We start from the raw sequence: 26,064 nt of genomic DNA, 5'->3' as shown, positions 1-26,064 counted from the left end.
TTCCCATTTGTCTGTCAGTACAGCTCATCTACATTTCTATCCACTACAATATATTCCTACAACCTATCCTGTGATAAATATCAAGCTACAAAATTGAACTAAAGACCTGTTTGACCAGGTATTACAATGTTTTTATAGCTTGCTGTATAACCTACATAAATGTCCCCTGACAATATTACTTTGATATGCTACTTTCTTTTTACTTAAAATGAAAAATTTACAAGGTCTCAGATAAAACCAGTGTCGTTTCCTGTCTCAAAGAAAAACCTTGTGTATGCAATGAGGGCTGCATTTTACACAGGATCTTCATTCTACTTTCTGTTTACTTAAAATGAAAAATTTACAAGGTCTCAGATAAAACCAGTGTCATTTCCTGTCTCAAAGAAAAACCTTGTGTATGCAGTCAGGGCTGCATTTTACACAGGATCTTCATGAAATTTGATTAAAATGTTTGTCTGGATGAAATCTAGGTCACGTTTGAATATGGGTCATCAAGGGTCAAAATCTAGGCCACATGGTCAAATTAAAGGAAAAACTTGTGTATGCAATAGGGGCTGCTTTTTACACTGGATATTCATAAAATTTAGTCAGAATGATTGCCTTGATGAACTCTAGGTCAAGTTAGAATATGGGTCATCTGTGTTCAAAAACAAGGTCACTTGGTCAAATCAAAGAAAAACCTTGTGTATGCGATAGAGATTGTATTTTTCAGTTGATCTTCATGAAATTTGGTCAGTTTGATAGCCTTGAAGAAATCAAGATCAACTTTGTTTATGGGTCATCTGGGGTCATAAACTAGGTAAAATGCTAGGACAAATCAAAGAAAAATGTTTTATATGGATAGAGGCTGTAGTTTTTCAGTTGAGGTTCATGAAATTTAGTCAGAATAATTACCTTTATGAAATCTAGGTCAGTTTCGAGTATTGGTCATCTAGGTTAAAAAACTAGGTCACTAGGTCAAATTAAAGAAAAACCTTGTGTATGCAACAGGGACTGCATTTTACATCTGATCATTTTGAAATTTGATCAGAATGTTTGTCTAGATGAAATCTAGGTCAAGTTTAGATGTGGGTCATCTTGGGTCAAAAACTAGGTCACCTGGTCAAATCAAAGAGAAACCTTTTGGATGCAATAGGGTCTGCATTTTACACTGGATATACATAAAATGTAGTCAGAAATGCTGCCTTGATGAAATCTTGGTCACATGTGGCCAAAAAACTAGGTCATTAGGTCAAATCAAAGAAAGTACTTGAGACCACATTTTTTGTCCAATCTTAATGAAAATTGGTCAGAATATTCGTTTCCATGAAATCACTATGTCAAACATGTTTACACTGTTATGGTGTGTTTCTCAGATGAGCGACCTAGGGCAATTTTGGCCCTCTTGTTTATTTTACTGTGTCTTTATAGTTCGACTACATAATTTACACCTAAGTTTTGCATAATTTAAGACAGATGTTTTTTTTAGCTCACCTGAGTGCTCAAAGGTGAGCTTTTGTGATCGCCGTGTTCGTCATCAGTCGTCCGTCCGTCAGTCGTCCGTCGTCAACAGTTTGACTGTTAACACTCTAGAGGTCACAATTTTGGCCCAATCTTAATGAAACTTGGTCAGAATGTAACCCTCAATTAAATCTTCGACAAGTTTGATATTGGGTCACCTGGGGTCAAAAACTAGGTAACAGGACAAATCAAAGAAAAAGTTTGTTAACACTCTAGAGGTCACAATTCTGGCCCAATCTTAATGAAACTTGGTCAGAATGTTACGCTAAATAAAATCTTGGATGAATTCGATATTGGGTCGTCTGGGGTCAAAAACTAGGTCACCAGGTCAAATCAAACCAAAAGCTTGTTAACACTTTAGAGGTCACAATTTTGGCCCAATCTTAATGAAACTTGCTAAGAATGTTCCCCTCAATAAAATTTTGGACAAGCTCGATATTAGGTCATCTGGGGTCAAAAACTAGGTCACCAGGTCAAATCAAAGGAAAAACTTAACACTTTAGAGGTCACAGTTTTGGCCTAATCTTAATGAAACTTGGTCAGAATATTCCCCTCTATAAAATCTTGGAGGAGTTCGATATTGGGTCATCTGGGGCCAAAAACTAAGTCACCAGGTCAGATCAAAGGAAAAGCTAGTTAACACTGTAGAGGCCACATTTATGACCATATCTTAATGAAACTTGGTCAAAATCTTGATCTTGATTATCTATAGGACAAGTTCAAATCTGGGTCAGATGGGGTCAAAAACTAGGTCACTAGATCAGATCAAAGGAAAAGCTTGTTAACACTCTAGAGGTCACAATTTTGGCCCAATCTTAATGAAACTTGGTCAGAATTTTATTCTCAATAAAATCTTGAACGAGTTTCATATAGGGTCATCTGGGGTAAAAAACTAGGTCACCAGGTCAAATGAAAGGAAGAGCTTGCTAACACTGTAGAGGCCACGTTTATGACTATATCTTCATGAATCTTTGTCAGAATGTTAATCTTGATGGTCTCAAGGTCCAGTCTGAATCTGTTTCATGTAGGATCAAAAACTAGGTCACTAGGTCAAATCAAAGGAAAAGCTAGTTAACACTCTAGAGGCCACATTTATGACCATATCTTAATGAAACTTGGTCAGAATGTTGATCTTGATGATCTATAGGTCAAGTTTAAATCTGGGTCAGGTGGGGTCAAAAACTAGGTCACTAGGTCAGATTAAAGGAAAAGCTTGTTAACACTCTAGAGGTCACATTTATGACTGTATCTTCATGAAACTTAGTCAGAATGTTAATTTTGTTGATATTTGGGTCAAGTTCGAATCTGGGTCAAAACTTGGTCAGAATGTTATTCTTGATGATCTTTAGGTCTATAGGTCAGGTGAGTGATACAGGGCCTTCATGGCCCTCTTGTTTGTTATTTGTTTTTAATGCTCAGTTCAGAGAAGAAAAAAAAGAACACATTCAACAACTTACCTTGGTATGCACGTAAGGTCCTTGTGTGTATGAACACATGAATAATAAGGATTGTTTACATTTCAATAAATGTCAAACAGTCTCCTTGAAAAATGCCACCAAAATGTCAAGAATAGGCCCACAATGGAATAAAAACAGGAACTGGCTTACATAAAACATGAAAATCTTACTTTAACTGGGAAAATATTTCCGCCATTATCCAACTAGCCCAGAAGTGCTGCTTGGTTACCTATTTAGTACTATTTTCGTTTTAATTCATATTTACAAGTATACCTATAAGCCAGATTTTTAATGTATTTCTTTGATTATATAAACAGGTATACAGACACTTCAAGACTTTGACAGCATGGATAACTGGAACAAAGCTTCTGTAAATGGCTTTGAATTGTGGAGAATAACTAACAGTACATTTCTCGATGTCTTAAAGAAGAAACAAGGAAATAGTAAGACTGCTATATTGATCTTTTCTTTCTTATAACTCTGTGCACTATCTTTTACCTAATAATTATATTAACATTGAGTCAAAACACTACTGTTCATATATCCTGACTAACCAGGCAGTATTTTACGACTCTTTCAGGAACTTTTAACCACATGTGAAAATAGGATGTAAGGTAACATTTGCTAAACTATGTATTAATAGCAGAATGAATTTCTAATGTCCAATTTGGTGTTGTTTTGAAATGTTAATGGAACAGAATTTTTACTCTGAAAGAAAACCTTATGGCATTGAATTACTGTTTGTTTCACTTTAATCTTTGTACACACTGCCATACACTTAACTGTTTCTTCAGCATTATAGAGTTTTGAGTGGGGTCACCCAAAGGGCTCAAGTTTGATCCCCAGATTTTTTTTATGCCCCTGGCATCTACTGAGGCATATACTGATCGTCCTGTCCATCCGTCCGTATGAGGTTAACCAAATGGGACCGTTTCGTCTAGCATCAATACCCCTTACTAGAATGACTTGATACTAATGCAGATGTAACCTCTGACCATTCCTCATCTTCAGACATCACCTGACCTCTGTTTGACCTTGAACTTAACCTCGTTTTGGATTTAGGTTGCTTTGTATTGACAAGGATGCCACTGGGGGCATCAAGCATTTATTGAATGCAGCTTCTTGTTTACATTATTTTAGAAGACAATACTGCTGTTTATACAAATTTTCGTAAATGTTTTGTTTTTGTTAATCCACAAAAATTAACCCCAAAGAACAGATAAATTTCCTTTAATTTGTTTAAAATCTGAAATTGGCATATTTATGTTCGTGTGTTGTAGCCATTTCACAAAATTTTGTGCCTATGAATCTAAACAACTTTACAGTATGCCTGAGTTTGCAATTCTTCACGTCCTATTCCTGTGTAAAAGTTAACCCTTTACCATACTGGACACGATTGATTCTGTTTTTGCAGCCAGTGTAGATCATGATTAGCCTGCACATCCATGCAGTCTTATCATGATCTGCACTGTACCCTGTTTAGCCAGTATCTTTTTGGTAAGTACCTCTTTTAACAGTTAATGGTACTGTCCGACTTGGAAGATGGACAAGTTCATTATAGAAATTTAGCAAGGTAAGGGTTTATAGTTTCTTGCAGAGAACAAGTTAGAAATGCAGACTATAATACTATGGAACGCAGAGTAAAAGCTACAGCTTTCAAGCTTTCTTCATTTACACGGTACCGATACAAGAAGAACCTTTTGTTTAGGGTACAACTGATGAGAGGGTAAGATTACTGTGACCCAAAGTCCAAAAATGGTTCTCAGATTGTGTAAGTCAGGATGACAACTACAGCTTGCTAATAACAGCTAGTAATAGACCCCTACTGCTTTCTGAGAGGGTCACAGGAACCAAAGTTATTATTTCATATCGAGGCTCTAGTCAGAACATATAGCAATCACTGCTTTCTTTAATCCGCTTGCTAAGCTCAATAAGAGAAGTGCAGATGGTGAGATCTACAGATTGCGGGGTTGTGAATTCCATCCCCAGGTGAGACAGATGTTCTCCAGGTACACTGGGTATGTTAACTGCCTGCCATTACATAACTGAAGGACTGTTGAAAAGGGGTGCAAAACCCAAACAAAAGTAAAGTTATATAAAGTTTTATGCAGTGACTAAGTACCACTAGTATAATAAAAAATATATTTCATTACATTACTAAATCACAAGCTAAAATGTGAAATTGATTTCAAACAAAATTATTATATAAGTTATTGAAAGAAATTAACAATGGCAGATTACCAGACATACATTTTTAGTCATAATATTTGTTGTATACAGTTAAACCTTTCTCAACCAGAATTTTTTTAGTCCAGAAATTTGGCCTTCCTATTTCAACAGAAAATGATCTCAGTAAACCTGAACCCAGCTATTTCAAAATTAAACATTTTTTTCAAACCAAACATCTATTTATCAACACAAAGTTACCCCTGAACACCAAATAATTTTAAAGGCAATTAGAAGTTTGCAACTTGCCTTTATCATAATTACTGAAAAAGCAGAAATTTTCTCAAGGGTTAATTTTTGCTATATTTGCAAGGCCCTATATCTCGCGAAAATTCATCCTCACATAAATATTTACCATTAGTATAATTCAAATTAAAGTAGGATACCATTTGAACAATTTCGTAAATATTAAACCTCGAGAACATAGTACTCAAAAAGTCAAATTCACGAAATTTTGACCCAGTGAATTTATGTGCTTTTACAGTACGAGATTTTACTCTGTTTAATAGCATTATGACCCTAAAAGCTTTAATGATGTTGTTTCATACAGTAAATAAACAAGACCAGAATTTGAAAGGAATCAGATTACTTTGTAATTCTATAACTATTTACGTAATTTAGCTTCCATTCCACTGATAAAACCCCTGTAAAAACTTCTCCAAATCATAGTTATGCTGTTAGGTTTAGATGGGTTCCACTGTATTATGAGATTTAAGGCATAAGCTATACTGTCCTCCTGCTGTGCTATTATCTAAAAAGTAAAATTATTGATTAATTATAACTATCAAGTTTAGTTGTCTCAGGTAACTCTTTCACTGTGTATTTTCTGTCTGTGACATGAAAAATAATGTCTATACGTTTTCTTTTTCTATAATTTTCTCATATTTGTTTATAATATTGCAAATTTGTTTGAACACTTTACATGTAAGACAGTCTTAATTGGATAAATGTGTCTGAACGATTTCATTCTATTCTAGAAATAGTTACTGGTAGGGGTGTAACGATACGCCTGTCTCACGATACAATACGTATCATGATACAGATGCAATAATACAGTACATATCGCGATACAAATTGAGTACCATAAGTAAGCATTCATGTGACAAAATGAAAAAAAAATTGATGTTCCTACACATTGGAAAGTACTTGAAATTTTACTTTAAAGTTTAAGAAACTGTAATAAATGATGCATTTGTTTAGTTACTATCTTTAACACTGATTGTATGAAAGATATCATTCAATGTCTCTAGTTTTTACTGTATCATGAAACAGGCCTATGATACGATACGCATATCGCCAGACTAATATATCGTGATACAATGAATTTCGATATATTGTTGCACCCTTAGTTACTGGTTTGTATCGAGAAATATGTGCAAGTTCTCAGAGGAAATATTGCATAACTTATGGATAACAATATCGATCTTACATGCCTGCCTGTATAAGACTAGTTTTTCCCTACCCAAAGGGACAGTGTGGAATGAAAAACCGAACGTTAGCGAGGTTTTTTACCCAAGCTGTCCCGAGGGTTCTTACACAGGCAGACATGTTAGATCAATTTTCTTGTCTATCACATTCAAAATAGATCGTGGTGACAAATAGATTTGGGTTTTTCCTGGCATTATTTTTACAGTTTATGACATCATAATAGTGCCAGTACTATGTGAGTTCACCTAAGTGCACATTATTTTAGACAAGTTTTTTCCCTAGGGAAAGACAGGAATATGTATCCCTGGCGTGTGCTTGGACAAATGTATACTTTCCTCGCCTAGGTAGGCAAGAAAATATTATTTAGCTAAAGATCTCCCTGAGGAGAAATCTTTTTATTACAATGTCATACATATCTACACATGTTAATATTATTAAAATATGAATTTCTTTAATATGATAGGCAATACTGAAGTAATTTTTTTAAAAATTCACGCAATGACACACATTAAAATAACATCTTGAAACTAATACAAAATTCAGACATCAACTAAATGAAGTGTAAAAACTTGTATGTAATAATCTGAAAAATATTTAAATGAATTTGCATCCGTGATTCCCTTGTGGTCCTTGCTCTTAATGTGTACTCATTTTCTGCCTATTTACTGCCTTGGCTAAAATACTTCACTTGAGCATTTTGTATCCTGTTAGGAGGCATTCTTCTTAACAAATTTTAAGTTAAATTGATATCAGACAGCTGAAAGCTCCAAATCCATGCAGATTATTATGACTTTGAATTGGTAACAAGCTACTTGTTTATTTGTTACAGGCAGGAGGAAGCGTTCAACAACACAACTGGACTACACAGTTGGTAGCGATGATTGCTCTCAAGTTCAACAAGGGGAGTACTGCAATGGACCATTGCAACCAGGCACTAGTTATACGTAAGTTTTTATACAGATTTGGAATATTTTAGTATGTCTCCCAATGTGGTGGGGAATATATTGATTTACTGCTGTCCACCAGTCTGTCTGTCTGTCATAACTATGTGCCTCTGTTAAAAAAAATCTGTTTGTTTGCTACACATATATCTACATAATTTAAGTCTTCAGATTTAATGTTTATAGATATGTAATGTGAATTTTGACACCTAAATTAGCTATTGAAAAAGTGAAATACAATGTACTATACCAAACTGTCAACCATACAGCTAGTGTACCACATATTTACTGTGTACCATACACATTGTGTACCATACATATACTGTCAACCATACAGCTAGTGTACCTCATATTTACTGTGTACCATACACATTGTGTACCATACATATACTGTTAACTATACAGCTAGTGTACCATATATTTACTGTGTACCATACACATACTGTTAACTATACAGCTAGTGTACCACATATTTACTGTGTACCATACACATACTGTTAACCATACAGCTAGTGTACCACATATTTACTGTGTACCATACATATACTGTTAACCATACAGCTAGTGTACCACATATTTACTGTGTACCATACATATACTGTCAACCATACAGCTAGTGTACCACATATTTACTGTGTACCATACATATACTGTCAACCATACAGCTAGTGTACCACATATTTACTCTGTACCATACACATTGTGTACCATACATATACTGTCAACCATACAGCTAGTGTACCACATATTTACTCTGTACCATACACATTGTGTACCATACACATACTGTTAACTATACAGCTAGTGTACCACATATTTACTGTGTACCATACACATTGTGTACCATACACATACTGTTAACTATACAGCTAGTGTACCACATATTTACTGTGTACCATACACATTGTGTACCATACATATACTGTTAACTATACAGCTAGTGTACCACATATTTACTGTGTACCATACATATACTGTTAACTATACAGCTAGTGTACCACATATTTACTGTGTACCATACACATTGTGTACCATACATATACTGTTAACTATACAGCTAGTGTACCACATATTTAATCTGTACCATACACATACTGTTAACCATACAGCTAGTGTACCACATATTTACTGTGTACCATACACATTGTGTACCATACACATACTGTTAACTATACAGCTAGTGTACCACATATTTACTGTGTACCATACATATACTGTCAACCATACAGCTAGTGTACCACATATTTACTGTGTACCATACACATTGTGTACGATACATATACTGTCAACCATACAGCTAGTGTACCACATATTTACTGTGTACCATACACATTGTGTACCATACATACACTGTTAACTATACAGCTAGTGTACCACATATTTACTGTGTACCATACATATACTGTCAACCATACAGCTAGTGTACCACATATTTACTGTGTACCATACACATTGTGTACCATACATATACTGTTAACCATACAGCTAGTGTACCACATATTTACTGTGTACCATACACATTGTGTACCATACATATACTGTTAACTATACAGCTAGTGTACCACATATTTACTGTGTACCATACATATACTGTCAACCATACAGCTAGTGTACCACATATTTACTGTGTACCATACACATTGTGTACCATACATATACTGTTAACCATACAGCTAGTGTACCACATATTTACAGTGTACCATACACATTGTGTACCATACATATACTGTTAACTATACAGCTAGTGTACCACATATTTACTGTGTACCATACACATTGTGTACCATACATATACTATCAACCATACAGCTAGTGTACCACATATTTACAGTGTACCATACACATTGTGTACCATACATATACTGTTAACTATACAGCTAGTGTACCACATATTTACTGTGTACCATACACATTGTGTACCGTACATATACTATCAACCATACAGCTAGTGTACCACATATTTACTGTGTACCATACACATTGTGTACCATACATATACTTTCAACCATACAGCTAGTGTACCACATATTTACTGTGTACCATACACATTGTGTACCATACATATACTGTTAACCATACAGCTAGTGTACCACATATTTACTGTGTACCATACACATTGTGTACCATACATATACTGTTAACTATACAGCTAGTGTACCACATATTTACTGTGTACCATACATATACTGTCAACCATACAGCTAGTGTACCACATATTTACTGTGTACCATACACATTGTGTACCATACATATACTGTCAACCATACAGCTAGTGTACCTCATATTTACTGTGTACCATACACATTGTGTACCATACATATACTGTTAACTATACAGCTAGTGTACCATATATTTACTGTGTACCATACACATTGTGTACCATACACATACTGTTAACTATACAGCTAGTGTACCACATATTTACTGTGTACCATACACATACTGTTAACCATACAGCTAGTGTACCACATATTTACTGTGTACCATACATATACTGTTAACCATACAGCTAGTGTACCACATATTTACTGTGTACCATACATATACTGTCAACCATACAGCTAGTGTACCACATATTTACTGTGTACCATACATATACTGTCAACCATACAGCTAGTGTACCACATATTTACTGTGTACCATACACATTGTGTACCATACATATACTGTCAACCATACAGCTAGTGTACCACATATTTACTCTGTACCATACACATTGTGTACCATACACATACTGTTAACCATACAGCTAGTGTACCACATATTTACTGTGTACCATACACATTGTGTACCATACACATACTGTTAACGATACAGCTAGTGTACCACATATTTACTGTGTACCATACACATTGTGTACCATACACATACTGTTAACTATACAGCTAGTGTACCACATATTTACTGTGTACCATACACATTGTGTACCATACATATACTGTTAACTATACAGCTAGTGTACCACATATTTACTGTGTACCATACACATTGTGTACCATACACATACTGTTAACTATACAGCTAGTGTACCACATATTTACTGTGTACCATACATATACTGTCAACCATACAGCTAGTGTACCACATATTTACTCTGTACCATACACATTGTGTACGATACATATACTGTCAACCATACAGCTAGTGTACCACATATTTACTGTGTACCATACACATTGTGTACCATACATATACTGTTAACTATACAGCTAGTGTACCACATATTTACTGTGTACCATACAGCTAGTGTACCACATATTTACTGTGTACCATACACATTGTGTACCATACATATACTGTTAACCATACAGCTAATGTACCACATATTTACTGTGTACCATACACATTGTGTACCATACATATACTGTTAACTATACAGCTAGTGTACCACATATTTACTGTGTACCATACATATACTGTCAACCATACAGCTAGTGTACCACATATTTACTGTGTACCATACACATTGTGTACCATACATATACTGTTAACCATACAGCTAGTGTACCACATATTTACAGTGTACCATACACATTGTGTACCATACATATACTGTTAACTATACAGCTAGTGTACCACATATTTACTGTGTACCATACACATTGTGTACCATACATATACTATCAACCATACAGCTAGTGTACCACATATTTACAGTGTACCATACACATTGTGTACCATACATATACTGTTAACTATACAGCTAGTGTACCACATATTTACTGTGTACCATACACATTGTGTACCATACATATACTATCAACCATACAGCTAGTGTACCACATATTTACTGTGTACCATACACATTGTGTACCATACATATACTTTCAACCATACAGCTAGTGTACCACATATTTACTGTGTACCATACACATTGTGTACCATACATATACTGTTAACCATACAGCTAGTGTACCACATATTTACTGTGTACCATACACATTGTGTACCATACATATACTGTTAACTATACAGCTAGTGTACCACATATTTACTGTGTACCATACATATACTGTCAACCATACAGCTAGTGTACCACATATTTACTGTGTACCATACACATTGTGTACCATACATATACTGTCAACCATACAGCTAGTGTACCACATATTTACTGTGTGCCATACACATTGTGTACCATACATATACTGTTAACTATACAGCTAGTGTACTACATATTTACTGTGTACCATACACATTGTGTACCATACATATACTGTTAACTATACAGCTAGTGTACCACATATTTACTCTGTACCATACACATTGTGTATCATACATATACTGTTAACTATACAGCTAGTGTACCACATATTTACTGTGTACCATACACATTGTGTACCATACACATACTGTTAACCATACAGCTAGTGTACCACATATTTACTGTGTACCATACACATACTGTTAACCATACAGCTAGTGTACCACATATTTACTGTGTACCATACACATTGTGTACCATACATATACTGTTAACCATACAGCTAGTGTACCACATATTTACTGTGTACCATACACATTGTGTACCATACATATACTGTTAACCATACAGCTAGTGTACCACATATTTACTGTGTACCATACATATACTGTCAACCATACAGCTAGTGTACCACATATTTACTGTGTACCATACACATTGTGTACCATACATATACTGTTAACTATACAGCTAGTGTACCACATATTTACTGTGTACCATACACATTGTGTACCATACATATACTGTTAACTATACAGCTAGTGTACCACATATTTATTGTGTACCATACACATTGTGTACCATACATATACTGTTAACTATACAGCTAGTGTACCACATATTTACTGTGTACCATACACATTGTGTACCATACACATACTGTTAACCATACAGCTAGTGTACCACATATTTACTGTGTACCATACACATTGTGTACCATACATATACTGTTAACCATACAGCTAGTGTACCATATATTTACTGTGTACCATACACATACACATACATGTAGTAGAGATAGTACCAAATTTTTTCAAATCATAGGTATGAGGTTAAAAAAGCTTTGAAATGAAGGTAAATGTCCATATATTTCTCAAAAATAGATATATTGACAATATTTTAACCAGAAGTGTATAGTTATGAGCATTTAATATTTTCATATAATAGTAAAATTTGTGATCAAGAAAATGTAACTCTTCTTATCCATGGAGAGCAGAACCATCAAAGGGACATAATGTATTGAATATTTTCTATTTTGTGTTTTCATTTAACATTCACTAGTGATCTGGATTGCTAAACAATGATCCATGATACTGTTTGCTAAAAATGTAGAACATCTGGAACAGTCTGATAACCTGCAAATACATGCTGTAACAGAATGCATATATTTAATCTCTGACAGGGACTCGAACCCAGGACCTCTCACACCTAAGGCAGACACTCTACCACTTCCCTATAACAGCAGTAGCTACAGCTAGGCAGTTTATGTGCACCCTTATTCTCTTCTCGACTTCATGAACTTCGTGACAATAACATGTTCAGTGTACTCTGAATTATTGGGGTATTGGCTTTGATACCCAACAGCAATTTTCGTGTAAATGAAAAATAAAATCTAATTTTGCCAACATTTTAATCAATCAAAACTGCCCATGTTTCTGTGATGTGTTTCTTAGAGTATGAACCTACTAACTGGTAGTACCAGTGAAATATAACTTACACCGAATCTTTTATATTTGCCCTTTTAGCAGCAGGCGAACAGAAAAGACAGCAAGCTTTGTCCATTTAAGCAATAATTTTACAAGTTTCAAGAGGATTTCAAGTGATAGGAAATTACAGTTGCAAACTAAATGTCTTTCTGCAACACAAAAAGTAATTAGTATTTATTGTCAAGCAATATTATGATTAAGATAGACTGTCATTCATTTCAATGATTCATTGTTTACATTTTTTACTTAACCGGTGCACTTGTTAAATCACTATATTTGTAAAAATTGAAGTATGCGAAGAACTCTTGTACTGTCTCTACACATAGGATGTACCAATCTGCACACATAGGGGAACCAGTTTTTAGGCATAAGGTGTATCCTACACATAACAGTGTATCATATACATACTGTGCACCATACATGTGTGAAATTATAACCTATTTAATGTGTTTTATTTTACAGAATTGTAGCTGTTTCATGCACCAGTGGAGGATGTCTTGTAAGCAAGGAGTATGGACCATTTGTCACTCTTGCAGGTAGTTAGAACAGATTTCTATTAGTATGTTGACAAACATTTTTTTTTTTTCATTTTTGAGTATTTAACCAAAAGACATAAAATATAGAAGTCAGCATTTTTTTCATTCTACACCAAATATACATTCAGATATAGAAATAATAAGGAAATATAATGTATATATTCAGTGACAAGTTTAGTCATTTGTTGCTCAGATATTTAATCTCAAACTTTGGGATAACTGCTTATAGTACGTAATGAGGTATGTTTGTCTGCCTATTGTAGACTACATTTTGTGATAGGTTTTAAATGTATTTCTGTTAGAAGACATCAGTGAAGACCACAGAATTGGTGTCAGGTTTTGTGGAATATTTAACCAATTTTTTGTTGAATTTGATTGTAACATGTACTATTACAGTGCCAGACGAGGAAGATAATCTGCCTATGATAATTGGTATAGTGGTTGCTGTGGTTGTGGTGGTTGTTATCGGTGCAGTGGTTGGTTTTGTACTGCTTAAGAAGAAGAGAAGTGGACCAGGCAAAATGTAAGTCAGTATCAGTAAATACAAAAAACATGAGCAGGTGCTTTGGAAAGTCATCAGTTATAAAACTTGACACTTACTGCCTATACTGTCATTATGTTAAGAGTTTTTCTGCTATTGCTTCACTGTTTACCCATATTAGTTAGAAATATATTGTCTTATAGATTTGTCCGTATTTAGTGCCAGACTTCTTTAAAAGATGTTTCTAAGACACTGTTTAATGTTTTGTTTATTAATATTATAATAGCTTTTTAGCTTACATAAAATTAATGTGAATCATCTTCTAGTTTGTAATTGAGAGTATTTGATCATTCTTTATGTTGTAAATTGTCATTTTTCTCCATCTATACTGTAGAATCATTAAATGAGTCACACCATGAGAAAACCAACATAGTGCATTTGCAACCAGCATAGACAATGCTGCTATTTTATTGGAATTTGAATTTGTGAATTTAAATGTCACTGTAAAATTAGGGATTTTACTTGTTTGTTTGAATTTCATTTTGTGGATTGACTCAACCATGCAAAAAATAGACCTTCCATGAATATTTATGATTTTACAATAGAAACATCTATGTTTGCAATTCAGGAAACCTGCATCCGAGAGTGATGATGATGAGTTCACAACAATTGACCCTGCAGTTGCTAAAATTCCGAGAAAAAGGTACACACATGCACTGTGATGCTTGTAGTAGCATACGGAACATGTATTCAAAAATATTGTCTGCTTTGATATAACTGAAATATTGTCACTTGAGCTTTGTTCTGTCCAAGAAAATGTTGTTTTTAGGAAACAAGAAATAAATTAGCCATTAATTGTTTTAATTTTGAAAAAAAAAATATTTTGTTAGGTATTACCAGCTTTCTAATTTTAGTTTAACCACTTGGAAGTTACTTTAGGCCCTTTTATTAATGATGTAATTTTGATAGTGTAACAGTAAAAAGCTTTTCTTTAGCTCCACTCTTCGGAGAATAGGGGGTCTATTCTACTCACCCTTGCATCGGTGTCGGCGTGAGCTTTCTTGGTTAAAGTTTTTCGGCAACCTTTGTTTTTCTGTCATATCTTTGTTGCTATTGCTTATATCTTTCTGTTACTTCACATAAACATTGTCCAGCATACAAAGTATATGCAAGGGCTGTGCCCATTATACATAAGGTCAATCACCAAGGTGTTATAAAGGTTAAAGTTTTTTGGCAACCTTTGTTTTTCTGTCATATCTTTGTTGCTATTGCTTATATCTTACTGTAAGTTGACATAAACATTGTCCAGCATACAAAGTATGTGCAGGGGCTGGGCCCATTATACCCGAGGTCAGGATCACAAAGTTGTTATACTTGGAATTATTTTCATGTTAAAATTTTTCGAAAGCTTCGTTTATAGTCATATCTTTCAAATTGGTACTTTAAAAGATAATGACTTGAAACTAAAATTATTCCTTTGTAATCATCAGCCACATGTGTGGTTACAATGCCCAGAACTCTTATTGTATTTTTGACAGAATTATGCCCCTTTCATACTTAAATTTCTTTTGGCAATCTTAGCTTTTGGATATAACTTTAGTACAATATAAGATAAAGACCTAAAACTTAAAAGTATCTTTATCATCATCATCTGCATATGTAGTAACAATCCCCATAACTCTGATTTGTATTTTTGACCAAATTGTGCCTCTTTCAAACTTAATTTTTTTGACAAACTTCATTTACTGGACATAACTTTGGTACTATATAAGATAACTACTTGAAACTCAAAATATATTTTAACCATCATCATCTGCATGTGTGGTAATAATCCCAGTAACTCTTAATTTGTGTTTTGACAGATTTATGCCCCCTGGTGTGACTTCCTTTTAAAGTAGAGGTCTTTTATTGAGACATAATTATATTTATTTTACTGTCAAATCGCTGAATAGTGGAGCGCGCTGTCTTAGGGACAGCTCTTGTTGATTTTATCTTTTTTTCCTACTAATTCAGACCTATCGTGTTGGAGGAGATAGAAGAGTATGTAAACAAGATGCACAGAGACAGCAACCTGCTTTTCTCGGCCGAATATGAGGTAAATGCTTTCAAAAGTTACAATAATTACAAAACCACAGAATTCCATTTGCAAATACAGGTGCTGTTTGCTAATTTGCTGTGATGGGCATATATTGTGACATTCTGGCCCTCTTGTTACAGAAAACTTTAGTCCTGAAGTCAAAATTCATCCTTGCTAAATTTCTAAACTGGACCAGTCCATCATTCAACTACCACTAAATTTTATTATTCAAAGGGTTGTTCATTGAAAATTAATAGACTGAATAGCAAACAGTGCAGATCATGATCAGGCTGCTGGCTGATCTTAGTCGGCAGTGGTCATAAAGCAAAACCCTTTTGTAATTTCACAAAATAGGCCATAGTGAAGAAATTAGTTGTGTTCAACTCCTCATACACTTTCTAAAGAAATGGATTCAAAGTTGCTCAGATACTCAACCTCATCTGAATACAATTTGCTTCAGACATTTAGTGGAACATCATGTGAAGATCGTCTTTACTAAAAACTTTGCGTGTTAGAGGAAGGTGCAAGGGGGCTGGGTGTGGGGGGGGGGTGCATCCATGTACTATTGGACACAATTCTAGTTAATCATATATTTAATCTTTATGAAGGTACATACATTTCCAGTTTTATCAGTTAACACACAGGTTGCTGTTTACATGTATTTGTTGTTTGATTTATATTTTGATTTGCTGGATCTTGGCTTTATTCTATGTTTTAAAGTTAAATGACATTATGTCATCACCTCCAGTTTTTCAGACTTTTTTGGTCGGGGTGTGGGGAGTGAATTTGTTACATATTTAAAACCAGGCAGAAGTGTCTTGGTACTTTAACCTATTGAAAAAATACATGTACTGTTTTTCTGAAATTTTACTTCAGAAGATATCATAAACTATTGTACACTAGGTATAGTCCTACAACACTTACTTGTATCTGAACCATACAAAATAAGCTTTTCAGAATTAAGAAAAGTGGAAAATGTTTATTTCTATATTTAAATTATAGGACTTGAAAACACTGAGTCCTAAGCATGCATGTGAGGCAGCTGACAGGGAGGAGAACAGGATGAGAAACAGATACATCAATATCATACCGTGTAAGTTCAGGGGCGCTTAATTATATATTAACCCTTAACCTGCTAAGTTTCTATAATGAACTGGTCCATCTTTCAATTTGGACAGTACCATTAACTGTTAAAAGGGTGTTTACCAAAAAGATACTGATCGCATTAGCAGAATCAATCATGTCCAGCATGGTAATGGTTAAAGATATAGGACAGGGTAGAGATTATGCTAGTTATTAATATTTTGTTGTTATATCTAAAAATATGGTTATTAAAGCAACAAAAAATGTTTATCCATATTTTCTATGATTATATAATTATGCACCCTTTGGTAGAGACAATATTGGTAGATTTATGATTAAAAACTTCATCTCAGTTTTAAAACTCAAGTCTTTTTTTTTTAGAAATGCCCTTGTATCAGTAAAACATACTTGAATTTACAGGGATTTTTCTTTCCTATTGATTTAATATTAAAGAAATAAGCAAAGGATATTAAGAATGTTCTCTTTCTTATATAAATATCTGATATGTTGTATATGATATTTTCTAGTTGACCATACAAGAGTAAAGTTAAGTACAAATGGAGAGGACGACAGTTCTGACTACATCAATGCCAACTATCTTCCTGTGAGTGAATTCATTTATTTACATGACAACTTGTGATACTTGCACAATTTGTTCTAATGATATGTTAACAATGACTTTTTATTTGTATGTATATAAAGTGCTGTCTCTCTAGATCTGAGACTGTTTTGAAGATTGAAGTGTTGTTTCAGCATATTTTATGGTCTATCTTTACAGGAGTGTAATTCATCATAGCAGTATATTGGTTGCCAGAGCCCTTTGCCAGGCACTAAGTTTTAATGGCTCTAAGAGTGATTTATTTTTATTTCTTTATAGGGGTACAGTTCACCTCGGGAATATATTGGTTGCCAAGGCCCTATCCCAGGAACGATTGATGATTTCTGGAGAATGACATGGGAACAGAATGTGTCTGTGGTTGTCATGTTAACACTGTGCAAGGAGGGACAGAAGGTGATATTGCAATATTGATACTGATGATATTTCAGTACAACTGGTATACCTTCAAAAACTAAAAATTTTCATTTGTAGACCAGTCTCAAACATTGGACTGGTTCATTGTGATCAGTTGTAGTACATATTAAAATTTTACTTGTCATGTTAGAATTAAACACAATCCATCTTGTCTTACTTTCTCAGGTGAGTCGGTGAGGTTGACTGTATATTTAATGTAGTTTGATTTATAAAGTGGGACATTAATAATGGACAGCGAGCATATAGTGTTACCTAATCCATGTTTCATACATTATGTGCATCCATGAGTGTTAATGGTTAGGTATGAACAAAATCCTGTCTGGCCAATAACTTTGTTATGCATTTCTGGATTTTGAAATAACTAGGTACAAATAACCCCATAATGTCTTGTTATGTTTAAGACCTATAGTCCTGTTCAATAAGGTTGTTACTTCCCTTGCGTGAGTTGTCGTTATTGATAAAAACTACTTCCGTTGAGCAAATAAAATCAGAAAATGGCGATGAACGAACGAATTGATGAATCGATTGACTTTGACAAACATTCAGTGCGTGAAATGAGGGTTTATTGAAGAGATAGAGGTGCACATGTGCCAGGAAATAGGCCATAATTAATAAAACGTGCTAAAAAACTTGTTAAATTAGGTACGAAGCCACTTTGTGAAATACATATTGAGGACGATCAACGCTATAAACAACGACAATTAGAACTTTTTTAAATTTGTACTCCTCTTGGAGAGAAAATACCTGAGCCCAAGACTTCTTTGTATAGGCTTTGAAGGGACATTCTGTTGAAAGGATCTAATTTGCATTTGGAATGAAATGTTGCCAAAATTAATTTCATTCTACAAAGTAGCATTCATTTAAGAGTTGTTTTCTGGGCGTGTAACGGGGAAAAAGACTGAATACTTGTCAAGAACCACTCACATTTAAATGTTAAATTTCACTATGTCTTTCTGTAAACAATGTTTCAGTGACTTGTTACTAAATACTTAACTGTCTAACTTTTGGAACTATTTCTATGTGAATAATTAAATGTCATAAAGTAGTGGGTATTTTTAGTTTATTTTAGCAGGTTCTTCGTCCTAAAATGGAACTTACCTACATTCCAATTAAGAAGAGCTATTCAGTCTCTTAAATAGTTAAAATATTTCGCCGAACACAATATGACATTATTTTCCTTATATTGTTTTCACAAGTAGCTGACTTTTTTCGTGAATTTGAGAGAATATTTGAAATAGTTTTCAACTTTTTAAAACAAAACCCAACAATTGTCAAATGAAGTAATTTCAATATCACTGAGATGGCATAATGACTGGAGGGTTAGCTCATGATCTGTATATTAGCTGTCAAAAAATGGCCTGAAAAGGACTATCTATAAATTCTTTGGAAAAAGGTCCAGTACCAACTGAATTGGGAAGAACCTCGGCATATAAAGAAGGAAAACTATCGCTGAAATTAATATTTCACTATGAAATAAAACTTTGTTTCCCCTCCTGCTACCTACCACTTAAAATGCTACAGTCTAAAAATGTTTTGGCCAGCAGAACTAAATCCTTTTCTAAACTTACTAGATGTTCAAAGTTCAAAGGTTGTGACTGGTTTAAAATATAATTCTACATTCGGATAAGTAACTTAAGGACAGTACGTCTTTAGGTCAAAGTGATAAATGTAGCTGTTTAAATGAGGTTCAAACTGTCATGAAATTGAACACTGGAAACTGACTGCTTTAACCAGGTTCACTTTAGGGAACAAAGATCTTCCTGCATATTAACAATATTTAATCCTGTTGAACAATTTCTTTAATGAAATGTAATTGCAACTAGCAGGGTGTGCGAAGAGGCATTTTTTTCATTGTTCAAGAAACTTTAATAACAAACATACTCTATTTCTTAAATTAAACATCTAAAGCATTTATTCAGCGAATCAACAAAATATTAACACATATATATACACATGAAAACTTTCGTACCTTTAATTATTTCTAATAACTTTACTTTTTGTCAAAGCGACTTATTCATACTTTTAGGTGAAATTTAATTCACATATGGACACCAGAATTTACATGCTCTCTTGTGGCTGCCTACTCGTAGAAATATTACATATGATGTTCCAATCTGTGAAATATATTTCAATTTTAAACTGAAACAATCAAGTATCCGCTCTGTAAGTCTGTAATACTTCTGAAATATTTAAGAGGAAATCCGCACTCGCTTCACTTTTTAACAATGTTTGGCATTTATTTTAACTTCTTTAAAAATGGTCTTTCTCAGTATCAGCTGTACATGTATTTAACGAAATTTTGTTTCGAATAAAATCAGTAAGGCTTAGAATTTTGTTTCAGATCTTGCAAAAAAACTTGGATTTCCAGACACTCATGATTTCAGTTATTTAAATTATATTACATTCAAAGTAACAGAATTTCTCACATAATTGATAATGCAAGATTAGACCAGATGACATGCTGTTTACATTTTTATCAGTAATTATTATATAAACATGATAAATATTCAATTTCTGTCAACAGATTGTTAACAGCAATTTGTTACATATGCAGATTCGGTTAATCATGTTTGCTCCCCAATATTTTGAATGTATGCTGATCTTATCTTTTAGCACCGAAGAGTTCAAAAGGGGAGTAATAAATCAGGGGAGATAACAACCCTTATTGAACAGGACTATACCCGTAGCTCAAAGGTCAAGGTCACACTTAAAGGTCAAAGATATCATTTTTCATGTCAGGTCTATGACTTTCTTATGCATGGATGGATATTTGAATACAGTTGCACAAACATTCATCATAACATGACAAATGTGTCCATTTCAAAACCAGTACCCCAGCCTTAACATAACATTTTGCCTCATGTCTTTGTCTAGTCTGTAATTTTTGTGTGAATGGATGGATACTTGAGTAAATAGGCACAAACATTCACCATCACTAAACATTATGTTGTGTGCTAGACCTAGCCCCTTTGCTCTAGGCAGCATATTTTCTAGAATGTATACATTCATACAGTTAAAAAATTACAGGGGCAATATAGTAGTCAATGTATAATTGCCTAACAAAGGATGGATACTTGAGTAAATAGGCACAAACAGTCACCATCATTAAACATTATGTTGTGTGCTAGACCTAGTCCCCTTGCTTTAAGCTGCATATGTTATAGAATGCATACATACAGAACAAATTACAGGGGTAATATAGTAGTTATTGTATGATTGCCTGACAAATGTAAGTTGTATCAAAACAGGTCTGTATTGTCAGTTATGAAGTTCTTGCTATTAAGGCTTTGTTATTTAGCTAGAAAATGATAGAAAATTACTATTTTCATAGTTTTTAATTGGTTATTGGCATTGTAATACTATTTTGTTTTATATTTACAGATAAAGTGTGAGCAGTACTGGCCGGATGAAGTGGGAGAGCCAAAGCAATATGGAGATGTCATTGTCGAGATAACATCGTACTCCAACATCCGTACATATGACTACAGAATGTTCAAGATCACAAATGTAAGTAGAAAAAAGTGAAATAATTTGTAGTGAAGTTGACATACTTGGCACTGTTTAAATCTTTTGATTGTGATTTTAGATCATGCTTGGACTGATAGTTTGTTGCAGTTATTATGCCCCCCCTTCGAAGAAGGAGGGGTATATTGTTTTGCAGATGTCTGTCGGTCAATCGGTCTGTATGTAGACCAATCCGTTTCCAGATGATAAGTCAAGAATGTTTAGGCCTAGGATCATGAAAGTTGATAGGAAGGTTGGTCATCACCTACTGATAACCCCTATTGATTATGAGATCTGTATGTCAAAGGTAAAGGTCATATTGACCCTGAACAGTTAAACGGTTTCTGGATGATAACTCAAGAATGCTTGGGCCTAGGATCATGAAAGTTGATAGTCAGGTTGGTTATGACCAGCAGATGACCCCTATTGATTTTGAGGTCAGTATGTGAAAGTTCAAGGCCACAGTGACCCGGAACAGTAAAACGGTTTCCGGATGATAATTCAAGATTGCTTGGGCCTAGGATCGTGAAAGTTGATAGGGAGGTTGATCATGACCAGCAGATGAACCCTATGGATTTTGAGGTCAGTAGATCAAAGGTCAAGGTCACAGTGACTAGGAACAGTAAAACGGTTTCCGGGCGATAACTTAAGAACACTTGGGCCTAGGATCAGGAAAATTGATAAGGAGATTGATCATGACCAGCAGATGACCCCTATTGATTTTAAGGTCAGTAGGTCAAAGGTCAAGGTTACAGTGACCCAGAACATTTAAACAGTTTCCAGACAATAACTTGAGAACGCTTGGGCCTATGATCATGTAACTTGATAGGGAGGTCGGTCATGACCTGGAGATGACTCCTATAGATTTTGAGGGCTGTAGGCTAAAGATCAAGGTCACATTGACCCGGAACAGTTAAACCCTTTCCGGACGATACCATGAGAACGCTTGGGCCTAGGATCACTAAACTTAATAGGGAGGTTGATCATGACCAGCAGATGACCCCTGTTGATTTTGGGGTCAATAGGTCAAAGGTCAATGTCACATTGAACCAGAACAGTGGAACTTTTGTTTACAGTGAGCAAATAATTTCTGTTTCTTGTGCAATTACTGAATGCATCTAGGGGGGCATTTCGTGTTCAACAAGCTCTTGTTTTACTTGAGTATGTAATAATGTGCATTAACAAAATACTGAAATACTAAAGTAAATGTAAATTGAAATAAGAATTGCAGTGCCTGATCCAGACACAAGATGAAATTAAAGCTGAGAAGAAATATTCAAATGTTATCCCTTCTGTTATATATAAAATGTTAATAAACATGACTGACTGATTTGTATTCATAATATTTATTATGAAGAATGTCGGTGAAAAGTGGCTTGAGCAAGTCTGTAGCTGTGTTAAGTGGTCACAGGACTAAAATAACCAAGGGGTTATTTACCTTGACAGGCTGTTTAATATATATTTGACTGTATGTACTGGACTATTCATTTCAGGGCAGTACAACCCGTGTGGTGAAGCATTTCCATTTCCTGAGCTGGCTAGATTTCCAGGCCAATGTTCACCATGACATTATTCTAGATTTCATCGAGCATGTGAGACAACATGTCCAGCCTCCTGACACCTCTGGACCTATGATAATACATTGCAGGTATGGTTTCATGCTTTATTTATTACACTGTAGATTGTTATTCATGACACTTTTATTTCAGTAGTTTTATTTGCATTATTGCTTACTAATTGTAGCTAGTTATAATTTGGACATGAAGCTAGCCTGTTTCAGATAAAATAAAAAAGGTCATGTGGGAATAAAGCAGGAACATAAAGGGGATGATTATTTAATCTAGCAGTTCTTATTTACCATTCTTAATTATTCCATTATGTTGTTTCAGTGCTGGTGTTGGTCGTACAGGAACGTACATCGCGTTGGATCACCTGATGCAGTTCATTAACGAACATGACTTTGCTGTCGAAATCGACATATTTGATTTGGTTCTCAAACTGAGGGAGAACAGACAACACATGGTGCAAACAGAGGTACATATATTTACAATAAGTCTCGAAAAACTGAAAAGGTGATAAAGCATTTTGCAACATCTGTTTCTTCCTGACAGTCCATTGAAAACAATAACAACAGTTCATTTAGGGGAAAAAAATCTGAATTGTATATGACTTACCATCTCTGTAGATTTTATTATGTCTATCTGTGTTTATGTGATCTTGTTTGATATCAGTATGTGTATCCTTGAATTTTTATGATCTGTTACAGCAACAGTGACTTGATAATTTAGCATGGCGACAGTATGTATTTATTTGGTATCTATTACAGCAACAGTATTTGTTATCATCTTTTACAGCAACAGTATGTGTTTTTCTGTTATCTTTTACAGCAACAGTATGTGTTTTTCTATCATTTTTTACAGCAACAGTATGTGTTTATCCATTACTTTTTACAGCAACTTTTTATGCTTTTCTTTTATCCTTTACAGCAACAGTATGTGTCTTCTGTTATCTTTTACAGCAACAGTATGTGTTTTCTATTATCTCTTACAGCAACAGTATGTGTTTTTCTATTATCTTTTACAGCAACAGTATATGTTTTTCTATCATTTTTTACAGCAACAGTATGTGTTTATCCATTACTTTTTACAGCAACTTTTTATGCTTTTCTGTTATCCTTTACAGCAACAGTATGTGTCTTCTGTTATCTTTTACAGCAATAGTATGTGTTTATCATTACTTTTTACAGCAACAGTATGTGTTTTCCTGTTATCTTTTACAGCAACAGTATGTCTTATCTATCATCTCTTATAGCAACAGTATGTGTTTTTCTATTATCTTTTACAGCAACAGTATGTGTTTTTCTATCATTTTTTACAGCAACAGTGTTTATCCATTACTTTTTACAGCAACTTTTTATGCTTTTCTGTTATCCTTTACAGCAACAGTATGTGTTTTCTGTTATCTTTTATAGCAACAGTATGTGTTTATCGTTACTTTTTACAGCAACAGTATGTGTTTTCCTGTTATCTTTTACAGCAACAGTATGTGCTTATCCATTACTTTTACAGCAACAGTATGTTTTTTCTATAATCTTTTACAGCAACAGTATGTGTTTTTCTATCATATTTTACAGCAACAGTATTTGTTTATCAATTACCTTTTACAGAAACAGTTTGTGTTTCTCTATTGTCTTTTACATCAACAGTTTGTGCTTTTCTGTTATCTCGTAAAGCAACAGTATGTGTTTATCAATTATCTTTTACAGCAACAGTATGTGTTTATCCATTATCTGGGGGCCTCCGTGGCTGAGTGGTTAGAGTCATTGACTTCAAACCATTTGCCCCTCATCGATGTGGGTTCGAAACCTCATTTGGGGCGTAGAATTCTTCACGTGAGGAAGCCATCCAGCTGGCTTACGGAAGGTCGGTGGTTCTACCCGGGTGCCCGCTCGTGATGAAATAGTGCACGGAGGGGCACCTGGGGTCTTCCTCCACCATTAAAGCTGGAAAGTCGCCATATGACCTAAAATTGTGTCGGTGCGACGTTAAACCCAACAAAATAAATAAATAAATTATCCATTATCTTTTACAGCCAGTTTGTGTTTATCAATTATCTTTTACAGCAACAGTATGTGTTTATCCATTATTTTTTACAGCAACAGTATGTCTTTATCCATTACCTTTTACAGCCATAGTTTGTGTTTATCCAATATCTTTTACAGCAACAGTTTGTGCTTTTCTGTTATCTTTTACAGCAGCAGTATGTGTTTATCCATTATCTTTTACAGCAACAGTATGTCTTTATCCATTACCTTTTACAGCCATAGTTTGTGTTTATCCATTATCTTTTACAGCAACAGTTTGTGCTTTTCTGTTATCTTTTACAGTAACAGTATGTGTTAATCCTTTATCTTTTACAGCAACAGTATGTGTTTATCCATTGTCTTTTACAGCAACAGTATGTCTTTATCCATTACCTTTTACAGCCATAGTTTGTGTTTATCCATTATCTTTTACAGCAACAGTTTGTGCTTTTCTGTTATCTTTTACAGTAACAGTATGTGTTAATCCTTTATCTTTTACAGCAACAGTATGTGTTTATCCATTA

At 34.4% G+C, this 26,064-nt stretch overlaps 1 protein-coding gene across 1 annotated transcript in view; it reads left to right on the top strand.

Annotated features, from left to right (window-relative positions):
* Positions 1-26,064, top strand: part of LOC123552961 (tyrosine-protein phosphatase 10D-like) — a 134,461-nt gene that overhangs the window by 106,190 nt on the left and 2,207 nt on the right. Inside the window, exons 15-26 of the mRNA XM_053542247.1 lie at positions 3,275-3,400; positions 7,441-7,555; positions 13,706-13,779; positions 14,176-14,302; positions 14,889-14,963; positions 16,274-16,355; positions 17,340-17,430; positions 17,948-18,024; positions 18,298-18,432; positions 21,835-21,960; positions 23,451-23,605; positions 23,847-23,991. Coding sequence (XP_053398222.1) covers positions 3,275-3,400; positions 7,441-7,555; positions 13,706-13,779; positions 14,176-14,302; positions 14,889-14,963; positions 16,274-16,355; positions 17,340-17,430; positions 17,948-18,024; positions 18,298-18,432; positions 21,835-21,960; positions 23,451-23,605; positions 23,847-23,991 — 1,328 coding nt within the window. The remainder of the gene's footprint in view (positions 1-3,274; positions 3,401-7,440; positions 7,556-13,705; positions 13,780-14,175; positions 14,303-14,888; positions 14,964-16,273; positions 16,356-17,339; positions 17,431-17,947; positions 18,025-18,297; positions 18,433-21,834; positions 21,961-23,450; positions 23,606-23,846; positions 23,992-26,064) is intronic.

Source organism: Mercenaria mercenaria, chromosome 4 (genome assembly GCF_021730395.1).
Source record: "Mercenaria mercenaria strain notata chromosome 4, MADL_Memer_1, whole genome shotgun sequence".
Classification (NCBI taxonomy): domain Eukaryota; kingdom Metazoa; phylum Mollusca; class Bivalvia; order Venerida; family Veneridae; genus Mercenaria; species Mercenaria mercenaria.
Note: the sequence above shows the minus strand (reverse complement) of the source record. Positions and strands in the feature narration are given on the sequence as shown.